The sequence below is a fragment of the Dromiciops gliroides genome, chromosome 3, assembly GCF_019393635.1.
Source record: "Dromiciops gliroides isolate mDroGli1 chromosome 3, mDroGli1.pri, whole genome shotgun sequence".
Classification (NCBI taxonomy): Eukaryota; Metazoa; Chordata; class Mammalia; order Microbiotheria; family Microbiotheriidae; genus Dromiciops; species Dromiciops gliroides.
In genome coordinates, this window is record NC_057863.1 from 445245421 (window position 1) to 445265378 (window position 19958).

At 37.6% G+C, this 19958-nt stretch overlaps 1 protein-coding gene across 1 annotated transcript in view; it reads right to left on the minus strand.

Annotated features, from left to right (window-relative positions):
* Positions 1–3933: 3933 nt before the first annotated feature.
* The window catches only part of LOC122745646 (collagen alpha-1(XXVIII) chain-like), a 63068-nt gene continuing 47043 nt past the window's right edge, over positions 3934–19958 (minus strand). The window contains exons 12-17 of the mRNA XM_043991045.1: positions 17699–17734; positions 16346–16382; positions 12715–13272; positions 10585–10826; positions 8433–8523; positions 3934–4133 (exon numbers count right to left, since the gene is read on the minus strand). Of these exons, the coding sequence (XP_043846980.1) occupies positions 3934–4133; positions 8433–8523; positions 10585–10826; positions 12715–13272; positions 16346–16382; positions 17699–17734 (1164 nt within the window). The remainder of the gene's footprint in view (positions 4134–8432; positions 8524–10584; positions 10827–12714; positions 13273–16345; positions 16383–17698; positions 17735–19958) is intronic.

Below are 19958 nucleotides of genomic sequence, written 5' to 3' on the forward strand. Positions count from 1 at the left end.
TCTATGAGGCCAGATTTTCTTCAACCAAAACAACATATTGACACAAATTGAATTCAAAAGCAAATATGAGAATCCAGCTGTCTTCTATTCTGTTAGACAGTAAAAAGAATTGCAAAAATATGTAAAACAATGTCATTTTCACTTATTTTTTGTTTTAAAAAATATAGTCTTTTCCACAACAAATATTTTCTTTATGTTAACATGTAATGGAATTATTTTATTTTATTTTTTATTTTATTTTATTTTTAGTGAGGCAATTGGAGTTAAGCGACTTGCCCAGGGTCACACAGCTAGTAAGTGTTAAGTATCTGAGGCCGGATTTGAACTCAGGTACTCCTGACTCCAGGGCCGGTGCTCTATCCACTGCGCCATCTAGCTGCCCCTGGAATTATTTTAAATGAATTAATATTTTTAAACGTATAAGTTTAAATTTCTTATATGGTAAATATTAATTTCTTATATGGTAAATATTAATAAGGAAAGCAAGGTGGCAAGCCACTTAACCCTGTTTGCCTCAGTTTCCTCGTCTGTAAAATGAGCTGGAGAAAGAAATGGCAAACTGCGATAGTATCTTTGCCAAGAAAACCTCAAATAAGGTCACAAAGAGTTGGACACAACTGAACAAGAACAACAATAAAATATTGATAAATATAACACTAAATAAAAAATCTTTGGGGCTTCGATAATTTTTAAGTTTCAAGTAGTCCTGAGACTAAAAAGTTTAAGAACTGTTCATATACTATATAGCTGATAGTAGGGCCAGCCTTGAAGTCAGGGGAATTTGGGCTCAAGTCCATCCTCTGACATATACAAGCTACACGACAATGGGCAGATTTTTTAATGTTTAAGTGCCTTCAGATAAGTCCTTAAAATTATTTTATTTTCAATGGACAAGCATTTATTTTCTTTCCTTCTCACCTTCCTGATTGGCCCAATTTTTAAAAAGAGAGAAAAGTCAAAGTTAGGCAAATCCTTAAGATCATAAATTAGAGACAAGTTGCTAATTTGCATCATTAGAACTCCTGATGGACTAAATCACAGATGTGTACCAAAATAACAGCAACAATAATAGAAAAGAACCAAAGAAAATGAGTGTTTTTATAATCCATTATTATTATTATTTAGGCAGTATGGTTTAATGTGGGAAAAACATTGAACTTGGAATCAGCAGACCTGAATACGAATCCTTGGTCTTACATTTACTAGCTGGGAGACCAAAGGCTTGACCTCTCTAAGCTTCATCTTCCTCATCCATAAAGTGAAGATAATAATGCTTACATGAAATATCTCACAGGGTTGTGAGGTTGGTTTCTCTTTCCCTTCCTTTTGCCTCTTCTCATCTTTGGTGCTTATTGGAAGAGACCAAGAGGGAAATAACACCTCTCTTGGCTGTAAGAAACTTGGATTTAAGGCCAAAGAATCTTGCACTCAAGGTCAGAGGCAAGAGGGCAGAATGGTAGCAGAGTCTGCTACCCCCTTGATTACCAAATAGCAAACACTATTACAGGAAGGGTTTGTAAGTCTTTTCTAGTGATACAACAGCAAATAGAAAAGCATTATCTTCAGATTGGCCTGAATGGAGCTGCAGAAAAATCAATGGTTGAACCCAGAGGGCTGTGGGCACCATGGGATCATGGGATTATAGATTTAGAGCTGGATGAGATCTCAGAAGTCCTTGGGAGAGGTTGTGACTTTCCTAAGGTGAGGAAATTAATAAGTTGCAGAACAAGCTTTGGATCTGGGCTTTCTGACTCCACTCTGGCATCCTGTTTCATTTGGGAAGGTTTGCTAATTCCTAAATTAGAAAGGTTTCACAGATCTTCACATCGAAGACATCTGCTGTTCTGGATGCAATGAAATGGTGATGGAATCTAGACAACTTGAATAATGTCTTTAAACTCCAAGGATCAAAGTGTGCCACATATGCTGATTAAGTGCCACCTGAGTCTAAAATAACTAGTATTTATTTATAAAGTACTTAAAAGTTTGCCAAGTACTTTACCAATATTATCTTATTTTATCCTCACAACAACCCTGGAAGGTAGGTGCTATTGCGACCATCTCCACTTTAGAGATGAGGCAACTGAGGAAGACAGAGGTTAATTGATGCCCAGCTGGGGAGAATCTGAAATCCCTTTTGACTCCAGGTCTAGCACTCTATCTAGGTCATTATCTAGCCACTTCTAGGACTAGGAGGAGTTGTAGGTGCAGTTATGCAGTAGATGTTCTATTATGTATTGTCTTATCACTTTTATTGCTTCTGTGCAAAAAGGAAAAAAAAAATAATGCATGTAGCCTGTCTGTTTGAATGGGTGGTTGACTCCATTATGCTAAGATCTTGTGACTAGGGCTCAGTAAAAGTAGTAGGTTGGAAAAGAGCAGGGTTTTCCAGTAGTTTGGAGCTTGTAGCTATCTGATTGACAGTAGGTTACTGAGATGAACATGACCAACAGAGAAAGGCATATCTGGGTGACAAAATGTGGTCCATTTTCTGAGAACCACAGAAAGGTTGGCACTTTCACAGTGTCTCCTCTGTAGTGTGCATAGCTGCCAGAGGATCCATTTTTTCAGTGAATAACATCAGGCTAGTGGCTAGTAATGCTATCTAATGCTTATATGAGGAAAACAATCTAAAGACCTTAGGACCCTATGGAAATGTGAATTGTGACCTCATTTCTGTTTTTAATTAAAACTACAATTAATCAGGGATGCTCAGATACTAGCAGATATTCAATAAGCCCATACATTTTTATACAATATAAATTGCATGTGTACAAGATTTTAATAACATAAAATACTAGTATTTTATGGTTTAATGCATTGAGAATAGAATAAAATATTTTTATCTTAATTTCCTTAATTTGAACATATCCGGAACTGGTCAAATATGAATCAACTGCATAAAAGTTCTCCATTAGATTGAAGTAAAACTGGAACTCATTTGAAAGTAACTTTATTATAGCCATTAGAAACTTTGTATCTAGTCAGTAGGTACAAAGCAAAGCCTTTAAAGGAGATTGTGTGTGTGTGTGTGTGTGTGTGTATGTGAACCATAACAGGCATTTGCCTTGTTCTTTTACTCTTATAAAGACAAAATAGTCACTCATAAATATCATGAATTCCAGAATTATATTTATTGTTAATTGGATTAAAATGTAAAAAATCATTATGAAGCAATATGAAATAAATAAAAAGCATTACTTAAAAGTGCTCAATAAGCAATCTAACAAAAAGTTGAATGCGTACAATATTTAGTCCTGTGAATTAAAACACATTTTTTTTTCTTTTAGAGAACTGGAGAATCGACTTCAATACTTCAGGTTCCTGAAAAATAAAAAGAAACTTTTAGGTTCTGATATGAGTACACACACACCCCCCTAGGGGTTCTTCCTATTCCCTTCATACTCCTACTATCCTCCCAATCCAAGCGAGCTAATCTTCCCTATTGAATGGAGGGCTGATCAGCTCAGGGCACCAGACATTTACTCTGATAGTTTGGTGTCATTGTTCAAAGTTGGTAGAATATTTAAATATAAGTGAAAAAAATCTCTTCATTCATTCCATATAAATACTTCCTGGCCATACCAACATATGGCTATATAAACCTTTTCTTTCCCTGTGCAACGATGGGAGGAAGAAATAGGGTGATCAATAGGGTTTCCAGAATGTGGCAAATGGAAAGAAGTAACCTTAATTTGCTATCATTTCTAAAGAAACATTCAGTTGTGATTTCTTCTTCTTCTTTTTTTTTTTTTTGGTGAAACAAGTGGAGTTAAGTGAAGTGTCTGAGGCTGGATTTGAACTCAGATTGTCCTGAATCCAGGGCTGGTGCTCTATCCACTTCAGTTGTGATTCAATGGGAATGTCATTTATTTTTTTATCATTCCTTCATTTTGCAATTGAGTAGACAGTAACATGTGACTATTTTTATTATCACACTTTACCTCTATGGAAAAATACACAGGCCTTTACACATTCATCTTCACTGTTATAGCGGTTAGCGTTTCCATTACAGCCACCATACCAAAACTGAGCACAAGCATTTGCTTTCTTATCATAGTACCATTTTATAACATATGCACGGCAAGATCCTTGGTCTAAGTTCAATTGACATTGTGGATTCCATGCATTTTCTAAAAAAAAAAAAATAAAATAAAAAATGAAAAAGGGAATGGGGAATGCTGTTAATAATTGCATAGCATTAAAGACATTTTTATTATACACTTAATGCTTATCAACAGAATGGATCAATCAAATATGTAAGGAATAAAATCCTACAGAAATATTTAGCATTTTATATAGTTGAAGCAAAAAAAAAAAAAGCATTTTCTCTATGTTCGCTTCCTGAATTTCTCCTGTGTTTGATTTTGTTTTCAACAGGTGTTGATCAACATTGGTAGAGAGCACTTTTTTACTGGGTTTCCTGCACCAGTGAAATCACAACTCTGGACAAAACCAAAAATTCCCATGATAGTAATATGCCATTCTCCAGTTATTGGTTGTCTAATTTGTTTCCAGTTCTTGTTATTGTTTTGCTATTATAAATAAGGAAAACAAGTCCTTTTTTGTATAAGCAAATCCTTTTTTTCATTTTTTGGACAATCTTAAAAATGGAATTATTTGGTCAAAAGTTATGACCAGTTTATGCTCACACATTGCCATATTATTTGTTAAAATGCTGGCACATGTCCCACCAAAAATGCATTAAGAATGACTGCTTCCCTGAAGCCTCAACATTGAATTTTATAATTTTTGTCTATTTTTGCTATTCTGGTGGGTGGAAGGTAGTATATGAAGACTGTGTTGATTTGCATGAAGTAATTTAAGGATCTTTTTGCAAGACTGCCAATAATCTCTCTAAAAAAAAACACCCAAAATCCTTTCCCCCAATTAACAGGCATTTTTTCCTTCCCTCTTTGCCCCTCATCCCTAAACTGAAAAGAAAACAAAAACACAGTCCTTGTAACAAATATTCATAGTCAAGTAAAGCAGATTCCTTCATTGGCCATGTCCAAAAATACATGTCACTTTCTGTATCTTAAAGAGGTGGGTAGCATCCTTTATCATCAGCCCTCTGGAATCATGGTTTATCACTATATTAATTTTTAATGCAATACCTTCACTTAATTTTATTTTTAGATTAAAATTTTCAATTAACAAATATTCACCTCTCCCTCTCACTTCCTTTCTCCCCTCCTCCCAGTTGAATAAGAAAGAAAAACGAAACCCTTGTAATAAACACACATAATAAAGGAAAACACATTTCCTCATTGGAGATACACACATATATATATAAATACAAACACAAATACAAATAGACATATATGTGTGTGTTTATATATTTGAGTCTGCTCCCTGAGTCCATCATCTTTCTGTTAGGAGGTAGGTATTCCTGACAAGGTGTTATCCTTGATCCCCCACACTCTCTCTCATGCCCCATCCCAAATCTGTAGCCAAGTCCTAAGGTCATTATAGCAGCTGTGAAGGCCTTCCACCCTGACATGCTGATAAATTAGGTTCTGGCACTACCACAGATTGTTTTGGCACCATGGTAAGTGTGATAGATCTTATGAATCTAAGAAATAGATAGGACTGCATAGGGTTGTAGGCTGGCCCTACTTGAAACCATTAAGATGATTAGCTTGATACAGAAGATAGCAGAGTGAGCAGCACTCTGTGGTACTGGTTCCAGAAGGTTAGATACATTTGAATAAGTGAAGAATATGAGGAATACCAATCCCTCACCTGCTGGAAATACAAGGAGGTGATGGAGATCAAAACATGATTGTAGCCTGGAAAAATTCAGCACCTATTGAATACCTAGTAAGATTGACCTGGTGACTAGAATTATATATCAAAAATATGCACAACCCCCCATAGCATAAATACAGACCTCAAAATGTCCCAGAAAACTCAACTAATAAACTCTACTAGAACCAGACCATTATCATAGAACAAGCCATTGCCCACAGTGATCTAAACATGGCAATGACTCACAAAAACTTAAGAACAATATCATAAATAGGTGTCACCATCTCAAATACTTACTATTTCCAAGCTACATGGAATGAAAAACTTTCAGAGTATAGAAATCTGTGAGAGGATCCAAATCTTGTGGGAACAGAATCAGTTACAAGTCATTAGTATTGTCCTGCTTCCTATCGGAGCTCTTCTGAGGATGCTTTCGGTGAGCTACAGAAGATGAACTTACAGTCTAATACTTTCATTCAACTACAAAAAACAACTGTATTAGGGGCCTGTGCAATAGTACCTAGAGCACTGAATAAGAAGGAATAATAGCAAGATAGAGACTTGTCATTGTACCATTTCTATCTTAATTTCATCAGAAAAGAAGTGATCTAGATAATAACAATTATAGCTGCCACTTATATAGCAATCTAATATTTGCAAAACTTTAATGTTTAATGTAATCTAATTACATACATAGTTAACAATGGCCTCTTCTTAATTTCCAAATTCAACAGCCTTTTCTCAATTCTAATTCTTTAGCTCTCTAAAATTTTTGATACTATGTGCCATTCTTTCCTCCTGGGTACTCTTTTCTCCTTGGATTTTCTCTTCTTTTCTTCTCCTGTATTCCTCTGACCATCCTTTATAATCTTTACTAGCTCTTCATTTTCTTCCTGCCTCTTAGCACAGGCATCCCCCATGGCCCTTTCCTGGGCTTTTCTCTTCTTTCTCTATACTTTCTCCCTATGTACTCATTACTTCTCATGAATCCAGTTATCATCTATATGTAGATGACTATTTCATCTGTATATCTAGTCCCAATCTCTTTCCCAATTATCTGCTTGACAGATCATTTTCTCTCCCTTTCCCCAGCTCATTCCTGCTCAAACTTTCTGATTTCTTTTGAGAGCCTCTCTTCTCCCAGTGATCAAGATTTGGAAACTGGAGCCATCCTTGATTCTTCCTTTTTCCTCACTTCCCATAAATAATAATTTTCTATGTCTTATTGACTCTCTCTCCAACCTTTCTCATATCCTCCCCTATCTCTCCAGTCACACTACCGCTATCCTTTTTAAAAAATTTTTTTTGTGTGTGAGGCAAGTGGGGTCAAGTGACTTGCCCAGGGTCACACAGCTACTAAGTGTCAATATGGACAATTGTAATAACCTGTGAAAGATAATTAATTAGAACCCTATTTTATTCCAATCACTATTAATGAGTTTGATATGATTCCATAGGAGTAGTGATTATAAGTTCTATATATTAGGACCCAAAGCTATGAACTGAAGATTGTAAATTCACTTGCTTAATCATAGGAAGCTAACTAGGGGACCCCCCCCCCCGCCATTTTTGCCTTTTTGTGTATGACTGAGCCCACCATGGCAGAGGTGACTCAATGACATAGAAAATCCCTCAGCTATTTTTGTTGTCCCTCATCACCCCCCTATTGCCCAACATGGGGAGGTGGCCATGAGCATTCACCAATAAGTGACCCCATTTGCTGGCCTGTGGCCTGCCTTTCTACTGACCCATCGGCCCACCTAGATGTTTTGAAATCTGTTTATCTGCCCAGCCCATGGGCCTGTTCATCACTTTGTTAGGATCTCCTGAAAGTCAAGACTGGTCTGTCAAGGTCTGCTCACTGGCTTGTTTGTCAACCAGTGGAATTCTGTATTTTGTGTAGACCCTCCTGGAGGATCAAGGTCAAGATCTATCAGTCAATAAGACTCTGTATTTTGCTGTGCTTCTTCTGTATCATATGGGTATCAAGCACTATTAAACTAGGGCCCTGAAGGTAGGGGGCATCTCACAGCATGAGGAAGAGCTGAGGTCCACTTCATTAGAGGGTACCATGGACCTTTCAATAAAGCGCTATTGGTTTGGAACTCTGCCTCAGTTTCTTTTATTGTAGAGTGGACAATTTTGGACCCTACAAACCTCCTAATTAGCCTCTCTGCTACCAGTATCTCCCCTTTCCAATCCATTCTTCATATAGATTCCAAATTTATATTTCTAAAACAGATCTGACTATATCCCTTTGCTACTTAGAAACCTTTGGTGGCTCCCTCTTGCCTGTAGGATAAAGTCTTAACTCTTCAGTCTGGCATTTAAAATCCTCCACAATTTCTCCTACCGCCCTTTTCAGTTATATTTCCTGCCATCCCCTTCATGTACTGCTCATTTCAGTTCAACTGACCTGCAAACTGTTCCCCACATATGATGTTATCTCCCACCTCAAGACCTTTACACAAATGATTAACTCCCTTTCCTCTTCCCTCCCCATGGCTGTGTACTCTCCCTCCTCACAGCTCAGCTGCCTCCCTCAGTAGCACACAGTACCAAAGAGTGTAGAGAATGTTTCATTTTGCTTTTGTGTCTCCAGCACCCATCACAGTCCATTGCACATAGTAGGTGCTTAATAAATACTTATTGAATTAAAGGAATTCATGATCAACTAATACCTTGCAGATTCGCTGAAGATATAGGCAGCTGTTTTACTCTTTCATGTTTTTCTTCATAGTCCTCATACAGTAATACCAGTGATTCTTTGTTCTGTAAAAAAAGCAAATGAACTTTTTTGGGGTACTTATTTCAGTCCATAAAAGATTAGGGTTAGATTAATTCTGGGGACCTCCTCCATTCCTTCCAACTTTCTGCTACCTTTTAAACCTTTCACTGTGTTACCATTCACAGTATTATCATGCTCCTTTAATCAATTAACACATATTTATCAAATCTTTACTATGTTAAAGACACTGTTCTTCAGAAATATTACATGTACATGGAACTATCTAAATGAAGCTTAAACATTCTGACAATCATTCTGATGTTCAGAAATATCCAGATGTTTTCTGTCACATAAATAAAACACGCATTTACTTTTTTACTTTTCATAAGGATAGCTGGTATCCATATTTCCCATAGTTAATTCTAGAAGCCCTAAGTACTCATCCATAATTGGTTGAGTCATAGTGAGTAATAGGATACACAAATCTATGCATTTCATCTAATAAGAGTTCATCTCTAGTTCCTGATATAGGAAGCTAAATATCAGCGTTGTGAAATTAGAATTTAAGTTCCAAGTGTAGTTGTGTGGAATATGATGAAAGGCAACAGGGGGAAAAGAGTACTGTATCTGGAGTCAGGGAATCTAGGATAGAATCCTGCTTCTTAGAACCTATGTGACCTTGGGCAAGTCACTCTACAGTCCTGAGATTTAGATACCTCAAATATATAATAAGAGTATTGTACAAGATGACCTTTATAGTCCCTGTTCTAAATCTAAGATCCTATGAAATCATGGGCAGGGGGCAGGTGAAGGGGCAGAAGTATTCATCAAGTATATTTTGTTTTGTTTTGTTTTGTGAGGTAATTGGGGTTAAGTGACTTGCCTAGGGTCACACAGCTAGTAATTGTTAAGTGTCTGAGGTCGGATTTGAACTCAGGTCCTCCTGAATCCAGGGCCGGTGCTCTATCCACTGCACCACCTAGCTGCCCCCATCAAGTATATTTTAAACAAGCAAAACTTGAGAAAAAATTATATAGGTGGATGTGTCCTTAAAAGACCATAGATTTCTGTTTGTTTGTTTTGGCAAAGATACTGGAGTGGTTTGCCATTTCCCTCTCCAGTTCATTTTACAGATGAAGAAACTGGGGCAAATAGGGTTAAATGAGTTGCTCAGGACCACACAGCTACTCTCTGGCTGGATTTGAACTCGGGTATTCCTGACTCCAGGCCCAGCACTCTATTCACTGTAGTACCTAGATGCTCTTTTAGATTCACAGCTAGTTTTGAAGACAACCAGAGTATGATGAGAAGGTAACATGACTAAGTTTTAGATATACTCATAGATTTAAAGATACTGAGAAATCTAACCAAGTTATCATTCCCTTAAAAGCTGGGACTCACTTTCTTGGAGCCAGGCTCCAATTTACCTGAAGGATGCAACTTATCTTCAGCATCCAGGGCATTTTCTTTTGAACACTCCCCACTGTAGTAAATCTTAGGTTCACAGGAGTGCAGATTTAGAGCTAAAAGGGAACTCAGACATCATCTAGTATCACCCACTCATTTTACAGATGTGGAAACTGAGTCTTAGAAAGATGAAATGATTTGCTTAAATTCACACAGGTTTCAAACTGCTGTCCACTTGTTCTAAATCTAGCACTCTTTCTAATGCATTGGGCTTAGTTCTTAGGAAGTGATTTTTTTTTAAATTGTCAAAAGTAATTTGGAGCTAAATGTAAGTAATAAAGTGGTTCACCACGTTGGGCAATATTAGTTTTACTTCCAAACTGCATGTGGCAATACACTGTAATAATTCTGATTTTCTGGCAGGGCCAGAAATTTAAAAATGGACAATGAAAGAATCAATAGAATAAGTATACAGCCTTCTAAGGTCACCACTTCAAAGGACAGTACGAATTTAGTTGTATAAATTTTTAGTTTGTAGGTTGAACATAAAGGTCTTGGTTTTTTATACTCTAATGATCATAATGACTGGAATTCAAGGTTAACTAAAGAGTTCTAGGGCACATTTAATTAATCATAGAGATGTATACATGTATATTTACTGACATTTCATTAGAATGTATTTTAAGAAACTGATATACCTTTGTGGTTGGTTGAGAATGCTTGTTGGAGCCAAAATAGTTTTCTTGCATATCTGCTTTCTGCTTCTCTGATGAAATCATTTGTCCATTCACTCTGTTGCTGTTGTGCAGTAAGTTATTTGCAGATTTGGCTGATGCAGATTGGAAAGGCTTTCCAGTTATCCTATCATTTCTGATTTGTCCAGAAATTAATGTACTGTGTTCATTTGCACAAAACTGGTTGGCCAACTTAAACTCCAAATCTTTTTTTGAAAAGAAAAGAAAAAGCAAATAACAAGATGAAATGATGTCCTAAAGCAGGCATTCTTAACCTTTTTTATGTATACAATGGACTCCTCAGAATATGGTTTTCAAAAGCACAGAATAAAAAACAGAGACTTAAAAGGAAAACCAATTATACTGAAATACAGTTATCAACTATGAACATAGATCCAGGAATTTACAGGAATTGTTAACTTGGGTGAAAAGAATTCCTATCCATGTGATGGTGGGGAGGAAAGAGAGATTGTAATAAGAAGTGAAAGAAATAAAAGGATGATGTATTTCTTTCTCTATTCCAAAAAATATAAGTTTCTATTTTCCTTCATCTCCATCTTGGTTCTCACTATCTACTTCTTTGTTCTGTACTGCCTATCGATGACTTTCAAGCCATGATTTCAGAGTTCTACTCTCTTAGCCCCATAACCCTGCTTTATAAAAGTGCTCCATAAGGAGCATCCCTAAGATCAGGGGTTCTTAATCTTTTTTTTTTTTGGTCATCATTCTTTTGGTTTTACCTTTAGTGAAACCTATGGACCCTTTCCCAGAATAATATTTTTACATTTACAAAATAAATTACAAAGGAAAGCAATTATATTTAAATACAATTATCAAAACATATATTTAAAAAAATTTCCCATATCTAAGGTTAAGAATCCTTGCCTAAGATAGACAATGATAGCTTTTTTTTAAAGTTCTGTGGGACCTATTACTTTCACTGGCAAGGTTGCCATAATTTGGCATAATTATCAATAACATTTATTGAGCACTCGTTGTGCATAGTAGGGCAGTCTTTATTCATAGGCAATGATGTGCTGGCATATGTTTAACAACTGGCTCACCAAAAAAAAAAAAAAAAAGAAGAACACGACATGGTTTTATGTTCACTACATTATTATAATTTTCTTCATCCCTTTCTTAAGTTTAGACAATCAATAAAACAATAACTCAAGCACTGGTTTATAGCATTTTCTGATTGCCAAGGTGTAAATGCTCACACTGAACATTTACCAAGAGCTAGTTTGAACTGACTATTCAGCACATACATGCACATGGATAGTAGTATTGTGTTTTGAAGTATGTTAGGAAGTCCTAAAGTATCTCTCTCCCCTTCCCCACTGACCTGGAACAGTGACTAAAACCACCAATGCACCACACCCTGATTCTTTTGGGTAATAAAGATTTTTGGTTGTATTGAATTACTCCAGAAAAAAAAATATCTCTGGGAGGCATGATATTAGCTAAGAACTTGGGGGTATTAATTGACAATTATCTTAGAGCAGGAAGGGATTTGGGATGAGGAGAGACAGAGGAGATAGAGATACAAGGAAATGGGGAGAAGAAACTCTTCAGAAGAGGGAGTAGAAGGATGTTAAAGCAAGTCCTGATAGACAATATGTTCTATTAGGTATTAAGGGGATTTCAGAGGAAAGGGTAGGCCTAGATCCAGCTCTTAAGCAGTTTATAATAAATACTGGGTCACTGTCAAGAGCTCTGCTTAATTCTTATATGTGGCAAGAGCTTGTTAGGATGTGACTTCTTAGCTGGGTCCTGGGACCATGTGCCTTGATTTTTTTTTTGCCTGGTATTCCATAGACACATCATTTATACTTGTGCTCCCAAATCAAAGCAAGGTACTAGGTTTTGTACTTATTTCAGCAATTTATTGGACAATGAAGATCATGCCCTGTGTAAAGGTTGTATCTCTCCAGTGCTTAGCACCATGCTTTGCACACAGTAACTAGTGCCTAAACAATGACTTCTCAATGAATGCATCTGGAAATCTATTGAGTCATTCCATGTTGTTTCTGATATTGATTCCTCTTCGTTAATTGCCAATACATTATTGTACTCAATCTGATAGATACTTACCTGGGAGGGCAGTAAAGCTATCAGAGAGGTACATATGTTCCCTATCTGGATCTGATGCAATCAGGTTTAATTCCCGGACAAATTCATATTGTCTTGGATCTGAAGCATTGACGATTCCAATTGCATATATCTCGATGCTGGCTGCATGAGCTTCTCTAACAGCAGCTTCTAATCTGATGGCTTCACTCTTCTCCGTTTGGCCATCTGTGATCACGACAGCTACTTTCCTAACGCCAGTCCGGGCCCCCCAAAATGCTTCCCGGGTTGCTTTGTGGATGGCTGTGCCAGTATAAGTGCCCTTCCCCATATAGGATATCTTTTGAATTGAATGTTTCACATCCTGTTTGGTGATGAATCTGTCTAGACCAAATCTTAGCTGAACTTCTGAACCATATAGCACAAGGCCAATCCTGGTTGCATTTCTCCCTACAGTGACTTTGTCAACTAGAGATATGACAAAATCTTTGATGACCTCTAAGTTTTCAGGTTCCATGCTTTCAGGGCTATTGATCACAAAAACAAGCTCCATTGGTATGTCCTTACAGTTAATGGTACAGCCTATAGAAGAAAAACACATGAAAACTCAATTAATTTTGGTTTAGCAGATGGCATAGTAGCTTTTTGTTTGTTTGGTTTTGGTGAGGCAATGGGGCTTAAGTGACTTGCCCAGGGTCACACAGTTAGTAAGTGTCAAGTGTCTGAGGTCAGATTTGAACTCAGGTCCTCCTGAATCCAGGGCCAGTGCTCTATCCACTGCACCACCTAGCTGCCCCGCATAGTCACTTCTTAATGCTTATATTGGGTCAATAACTTAAAATACAATTATTTCTTCCACATCATGACTTTCCATATCTTAATTGTCACCATCACGGTTCTGGTATGTCACAGGTTTGCATAAGAAAATAAATGGGAATTTTGGGGGAGTTTTGAGGAAGCCCCAGATGACATAGGAAGGGCAGCATGACACAAAGAATATTTAGAAACTTAGAAATGCATAAAACCTTGCCAGAAAAGAAGGCCTCTCTGCCCTAATAATGACCTCCCCACCAGCATTCTGAGTACCTCCCTTGTGCCCAGAAAAAGTGAGGGCCTATGAAGATTCTCCCTACTCCTCTCCTAAAACAACCTGTGGAAATTTGGGGACCCTGCCTTTGGGCTGAGATTGAAAAGCCTTGGGCTCTCAGGGTTTTTTTTTCTGTGTGGGAGGGGCTGGTGCCCCTTCCCCTCCGCTTCAGCTGATCCAAAAAGCCTCGTGGGCTTTACCAGACACGAGGTCAGACAGCTGGGGAGAAAGCCCCAGCTCCCTCCACCCTGAGGGAATCTATCCCAGAGATCCCAGGCTCCTCCAGGTTGGGTAGGTCAAGAAGAAGTCCCAGGCATGCAGCAGGGGGCACGGGCCCCTGGAGCCCTGGGTGTGGTATGCATGGGACATTCAAGCCCCCTCCCGGCCGCAGCACTAAGGCAGCTGGCAGATTAATTTGGCATGTGCTGGGGCACAGGGAGCCAGAGGTTTGAGGGGAGAGAAGGAACATATATACAAAAGAGCTAGCAAGACAGGGATGGAAGATGCCGGAGGACTAGAGCAAGAGGCAGATATGTACGGAGCAGGGGAGAGGCCAGAAGATTAAGAAGACAGTAAGAGAAGAGACATACAGAGGAAGGAGCAGTACAGAGTAAGGGGCTTTTCAGGGGTTCATTGCTAGGTAATGAGACAGCAGTGAAAGTGAAGCAGGGAAGCTGGAATGAAGGAGAAAAAGAGGGAAAGTTGGAGAAAGCTGGAGTATACCCTAAGGCAAGAGGCAGCAAGGGCCCTTATTGTATTAAAAACAGACAGATTGTATAATTTACATTTCTTAACCTTTATGGTTTACATTGATTTTTATAAGTAAACTCTGCTTTGGTTATTTAATTAAGAGGCTTCTTAATTGTTTGCTTATCAATTTGGGAGCAGTGTGGAGAAATTTTTAAACGGCTCATATTAAATTAATAGCAGTCAGATAGCCAGCCAGTCAAATATCCACAGATTAGTCCATCCTCAGATTAGACCCCCAGTGAGATTAGGCCTAGTCAGTTAAAATATTTCCACAAACCCTAAAACATAATCCTTGTTGCTCTCAACAAGCTAACAGTCTAGTTGGGGAGAAAAATATTAAACAACTGGAAAACAAATAAATATCCTGAAAGATATGTGATTTTCTGAAAAGAAAATGGAATTAGATTACAATGTAATACTTTTAGGTACTCTTGTACTTTATTGACATAGTTAGCCAGGAATGGAAAAGGTTGTATGAGGAGTGTGGTAAATTGGGTTTGAGATGTCAAGGAACAAAGCTTCTCACTAAGGCAATCTAACTACAGGATTAGTACAAGGAAATAATGGGTTCCTGCCCATTGGAGGTTTTCAAGTAGAAGCTGGCTACTTGTTCCATAGGTTGTAAAGGGAGTTTGTGTTTGGGAGCTCTGGTGGAATGCTGAATAAACAAGAGTCCTGAGAAGCATGATAAGGGAGAGACTTTTTCTCTCCCTTATAGAAGAGTCAGTCCATTAAAAAGCATTTATTGGGGGCAGCTAGGTGGTGCAGTGGATAAAGTACAAGCCCTGGATTCAGGAGGACCTGAGTTCAAATCTGGCCTCAGACACTTGACACTAGCTGTGTGACCCTGGGCAAGACACTTAACCCTCATTGCCCCACAAAAAATGTATTTAAAAAAAAACATTTATTAAGCATCTACCATGCGCCAAGTACTGTGCTAAGCACTGGGGATTCAAAGAAAGACAAAAGACAGCCTCTCCTCTCAATGAAAACAACTATGTACAAACCAGATACAGGCACATAAATTGGACATGGAGTTTTCTCACCTGGGAATTCCCTATATCATTAAAATCACAAGTTTAGTTACTATTCCTATGCTTATGTGATTGGTTGGGCATTCCTGAGCTCTGTACACATTTAAGTATTCAGATGTTTTTAAACTAGCCAAGTAATCAAATCACTAATTAAACCAGGAGTTTTTAACCTTGTGGATGTCATGGATCCCTATGGCAGTCTGGAGAATCCTCTGGATGCCTTCTCAGAATAATGTTTTCAAAAGCATAAAGTAAAATACATAGGATAATAAAATAAATAAGTTACACTGAAAACTTTAAATTATCAAGATATTAACCCCCTCCCCAAGTTCATGGATTCTAGGCTATGATCATTTTAGTTAGACCCTACTATTATACTTTGGGAAGAGGGTAGAATAATCAGAACAGAGCTTTAGTTCCATAAGTTTTCTCTGTATTTCTGCCTTTACCACTAAATCCCCATTTACTAAATCTTACCCTATTGGCAAAGTGAGGGGAGAGAGAATATAGCATGCAAAGTACCAGTGAGATTACAGTCAAGATCATAATGAGTTGAATATCTTCAGCCATCAGAGTGAGTGGTTGGTAGAGGAGATACACCTGTACATATATATGTGTATATGTATACACACATATATGTATATGTATATGTATATGTATATGTATATGTATATGTATATGTATATGTATATGTATATATATTTTTTTGCCCACTAACTTTCAGAAAAGAGTAAAAGACTCCACACGTATAAAATGTCAGTTTTATAAAATGAAACAAACTTACCACATATTTCTTTAATTAATTTAATTATATCTTCTCTCTGTACAAATAGGACCATTGATTAATCATAAATAGCATTATTTAACCACCTTTGGCGATCTTTAATTCTCAGAGGCAATATTATTATGTTACTTATTTTGAGTTTCAAATTTATGGATACTTTGAATGAAATGTCAAATTTTCATTTCAATAATAAGTTCTACTTCTTTAAAGAAAGGTTTTCAATGTATCTCTATTTTTTCTAGCTAAATAAATAAATTTCACAGAATTGCTGAGTTCATAGCAGTAAACTTTTTTTTTTTGTGGGGCAATGGGGATTAAGTGACTTGCCCAGGGTCACACAGCTAGTAAGTGTCAAGTGTCTGAGGCCAGATTTGAACTCAGGTACTCCTGAATCCAGAGCTGGTGCTTTATCCACTGCGCCACCTAGCCGCCCCCAAACTTTTTAAAAATTCAATTTTATTTTATTTTCAGTTCCAGATCCTCTCCCTCCCTGACTACCTTCCCCATGTTAAGGGCTAAAATTCTAGCTAGTCTGTCTAAAATATCTAATGAGTGGTCGCCAATAAATTATAAGCTTTAGCAAGAGTTAGACTTTTAAGCATTTATTAAGGAGAATAAGAGTTTGGTAAAGAGAGAGAAAAAGGCCTAGATTCCTATCTATTAAAGGGAGAGCACATTTCTAGCTCCCTTCTCCGCCAGCGTCCAAAGGAAAGAGCGCGAGACTGAGCGCCAGTCTCTTCCTTCCTCCTCCCACTAGCCCACGTCACTTCCTGACTCCTGGTCTTGCCCTCAAAGACCTTCGCTTCATGGGCAGAACTCTTCTACAGTAAGTCTCCAGCAGGTGGCGTCATTCCAATTGTTACACCCACCAATTCAGAAGGTAAGAAATCATAGCAATAAACTTATGATACAGCAGCTACAGCTATTGCTGTTCTTTTGTGTCATTTTGTTGTTGTAGCTCAGTTTTTTCAGTTGTATCCAACTCTTCGTGGACCCATTTGGGGTCTTCTTGGCAAATATACTGGAGTAGTTCAACATTTCCTTCTCCAGTGGATTAAGGTGAACAGAGGTTAAATGACTTGCCTAAGGTCACATAGCTAGTGTCTGAGGCCAAATTTGAACTCAGGTCTTCCTGACTCCAGGCCCAGTGCTCTATCCACTGAACCCCTTAGCTGCCTTCTCACTGTGCTTATTTCAAAATGAGTATAAGAGGAGATGGAAAGCATGGAATACACAAGATGGAAAACAAGAGATGGGAAAGATGGGAAGGAAAAGATAGGATAATATAACAAAACCATAAAAATATGCTGTTTATGTATCTTAATTTCAAATTTTCCAAGCTAGGACACTTACTGTGAGGACTTGATCATCTTTGGGTCCAATTTTGCCCTGCATGAAAATTAATTTATTAGTTATTATAAATGAAAATTTCAAAAACACTATGCCTGCATTGCAAGTTCATCAGTGACATTTTTTTGCAGGGTACTCTTGATCTGTATCCTTCTGAACCAGTGCTGGTCTTGAGGCTTGTTAAAAAAAAAGGCACAAAACCAAAGCTTCAAAACTGCTGATACACAGCTGTCTGTTACACAGCCTTCTGAGCTCTATTCGCACGGGGCCTAGTGTGTTAATGAGCACCTCATTAGTGCGTTAGGGTGTCTGCCTATAATAAAGTGTGGCATTAAACAGAGGTTTAGACCTAGTTCTGGCACAAAAAGGCTCAACTCCAAATGAGAAACATTTGGAAACACAGAGTTGTTGTGAAACTCAGACGTAATGAGGTATGTAAAGTGCACCGCAAACTCTAAAGTACTGTAGAAATGATAGTTAATGAGAAACACAAAGCCTCTGCCGGGTTTTTAGGACTCTGATGAGGCCAATTCATTCAGTGAATCAAGAAAATCAATGATTTGGGTATCATCATCAAAGTGTTCATTCCAGTGATAGGACACAAATTGCTAAAGCTAGAGAAGTTAGGAAGCATCCCTAGAAATCATATGGGAACGAACAGATGACGCTTCAAAGCTCTCCATAATCACCAGGCTTCCCCACATAGCCTTTTTCCCTCTTTTGTCCCCTTTCAAAATCAATGCCAAGATGGCCCTTAGGATAAAGCTAGTGTTAGCATTTGCCTATTAGTCATACTTCTCTTAAGATACCGGCTGGTTACACTTCAGCTCCAGTTGCTGCAGGCAGGGCTAGTCTTTTGGTAGATGAGGTAAGTGACCACAAACACAGGGTGATTTGAAAGAACTACAAGGCCCAGTGTTCCTCAGAGTGACTCACTTCTATAACATTGTTCTTTTCTCCTACCTGAACTGAAATTCTCACTATTAAATAAATAATATACAAGCAAAAGTTGAATAATATCTTCAGAAGGTCACTTATTAAATACTTACATGTTACCTAGGAGCACTTACTGCCCAAGGTTGGTGTGAGGATAAAAGGAGGGAATATTTATAAAATGCTTGGCAAACCTTAATGCTCCATTTATTTTTAAAAAATTGTTTTATTTATCTATTTATTTTTAGCATTCTTTTCTTTCTAAATTATGAGTTCCAAATTCTGTACCTCCCTCCTATCGCCTCCTTTGCCCAACGAGAAGGCAAGCAATATATTAATTACATATGTGAGATCATATAAAACATAGTTACATATTATCCATATTTTTTTTAAAAAGCAAGAAAAATAAAGAAAATTAGAAAATTATACTGCAATCTGCACTCAGAGCTCATCAGTTCTTTCCCTGGAGGTGCATAGCAATTTTTTCTTTAATCATGGGTCCTTTGGAATTTTTTGGATCATTCTATTGATCAAAGCAGCCAGGTCCTTCATAGTTGGTCATCATTACAACTTAACACTCTATTTAAATTCTAGTTGTTGTTACCAGCACCACTGCCATTGCTTCTCCTAGTTTTATTCTCTGGCCTTCTCTTTTCCTCTATTCACTGGCCTTATTCCCAGCTATGCCACAACAAACTTCCAAAAACTGCAAGTTACCTCACAAGTCATCAGCCAAATATCCAATTACTTTCTGGGAAAGCACAGTTCTCACTTCTTAGTACTGCTAATAACAGTTTTAAGTATGTAGAACTGGGAAAATTTTGGAGACATTGCATGGCCTCGTAGATAGAGTATAAGACTGCATTAGGAAGAGGTGGGTTCAAACACTGTTTCTGACACTTACTAGCTGTGTGACCATGGGAAAGTCACTAAATCTCTTTAAGATAAAGTTTCCTCATCTGTAAAATGAGGATAATAATAACTTCAGTACCGATCTAGCTGGGTTGTTGCGAATATCAAATGAAAAAGTATATAAAGGGTGCTTTGTAAACTTTTAAAGTGATACATAAATGTCAGTCACGAGGATCAACCAAGAAGTAATTATTAAGATCACCCTATGTATCAGGTGCTGGGCTGGGGCTGAGGATAAAATAATCACATGGATATAAAGACTACATTAAGATAGTTCCTATACTTAAGAAACTTACATTCACTAGGGTGAGAAAACACACACATAAGAGAGATATATACATCTAAGCTGCTACAAAATATATAGAGAATAAATACATTGCAAGTTGTCTGGAGAAGTGGGAGTTACTACTATTTGGGG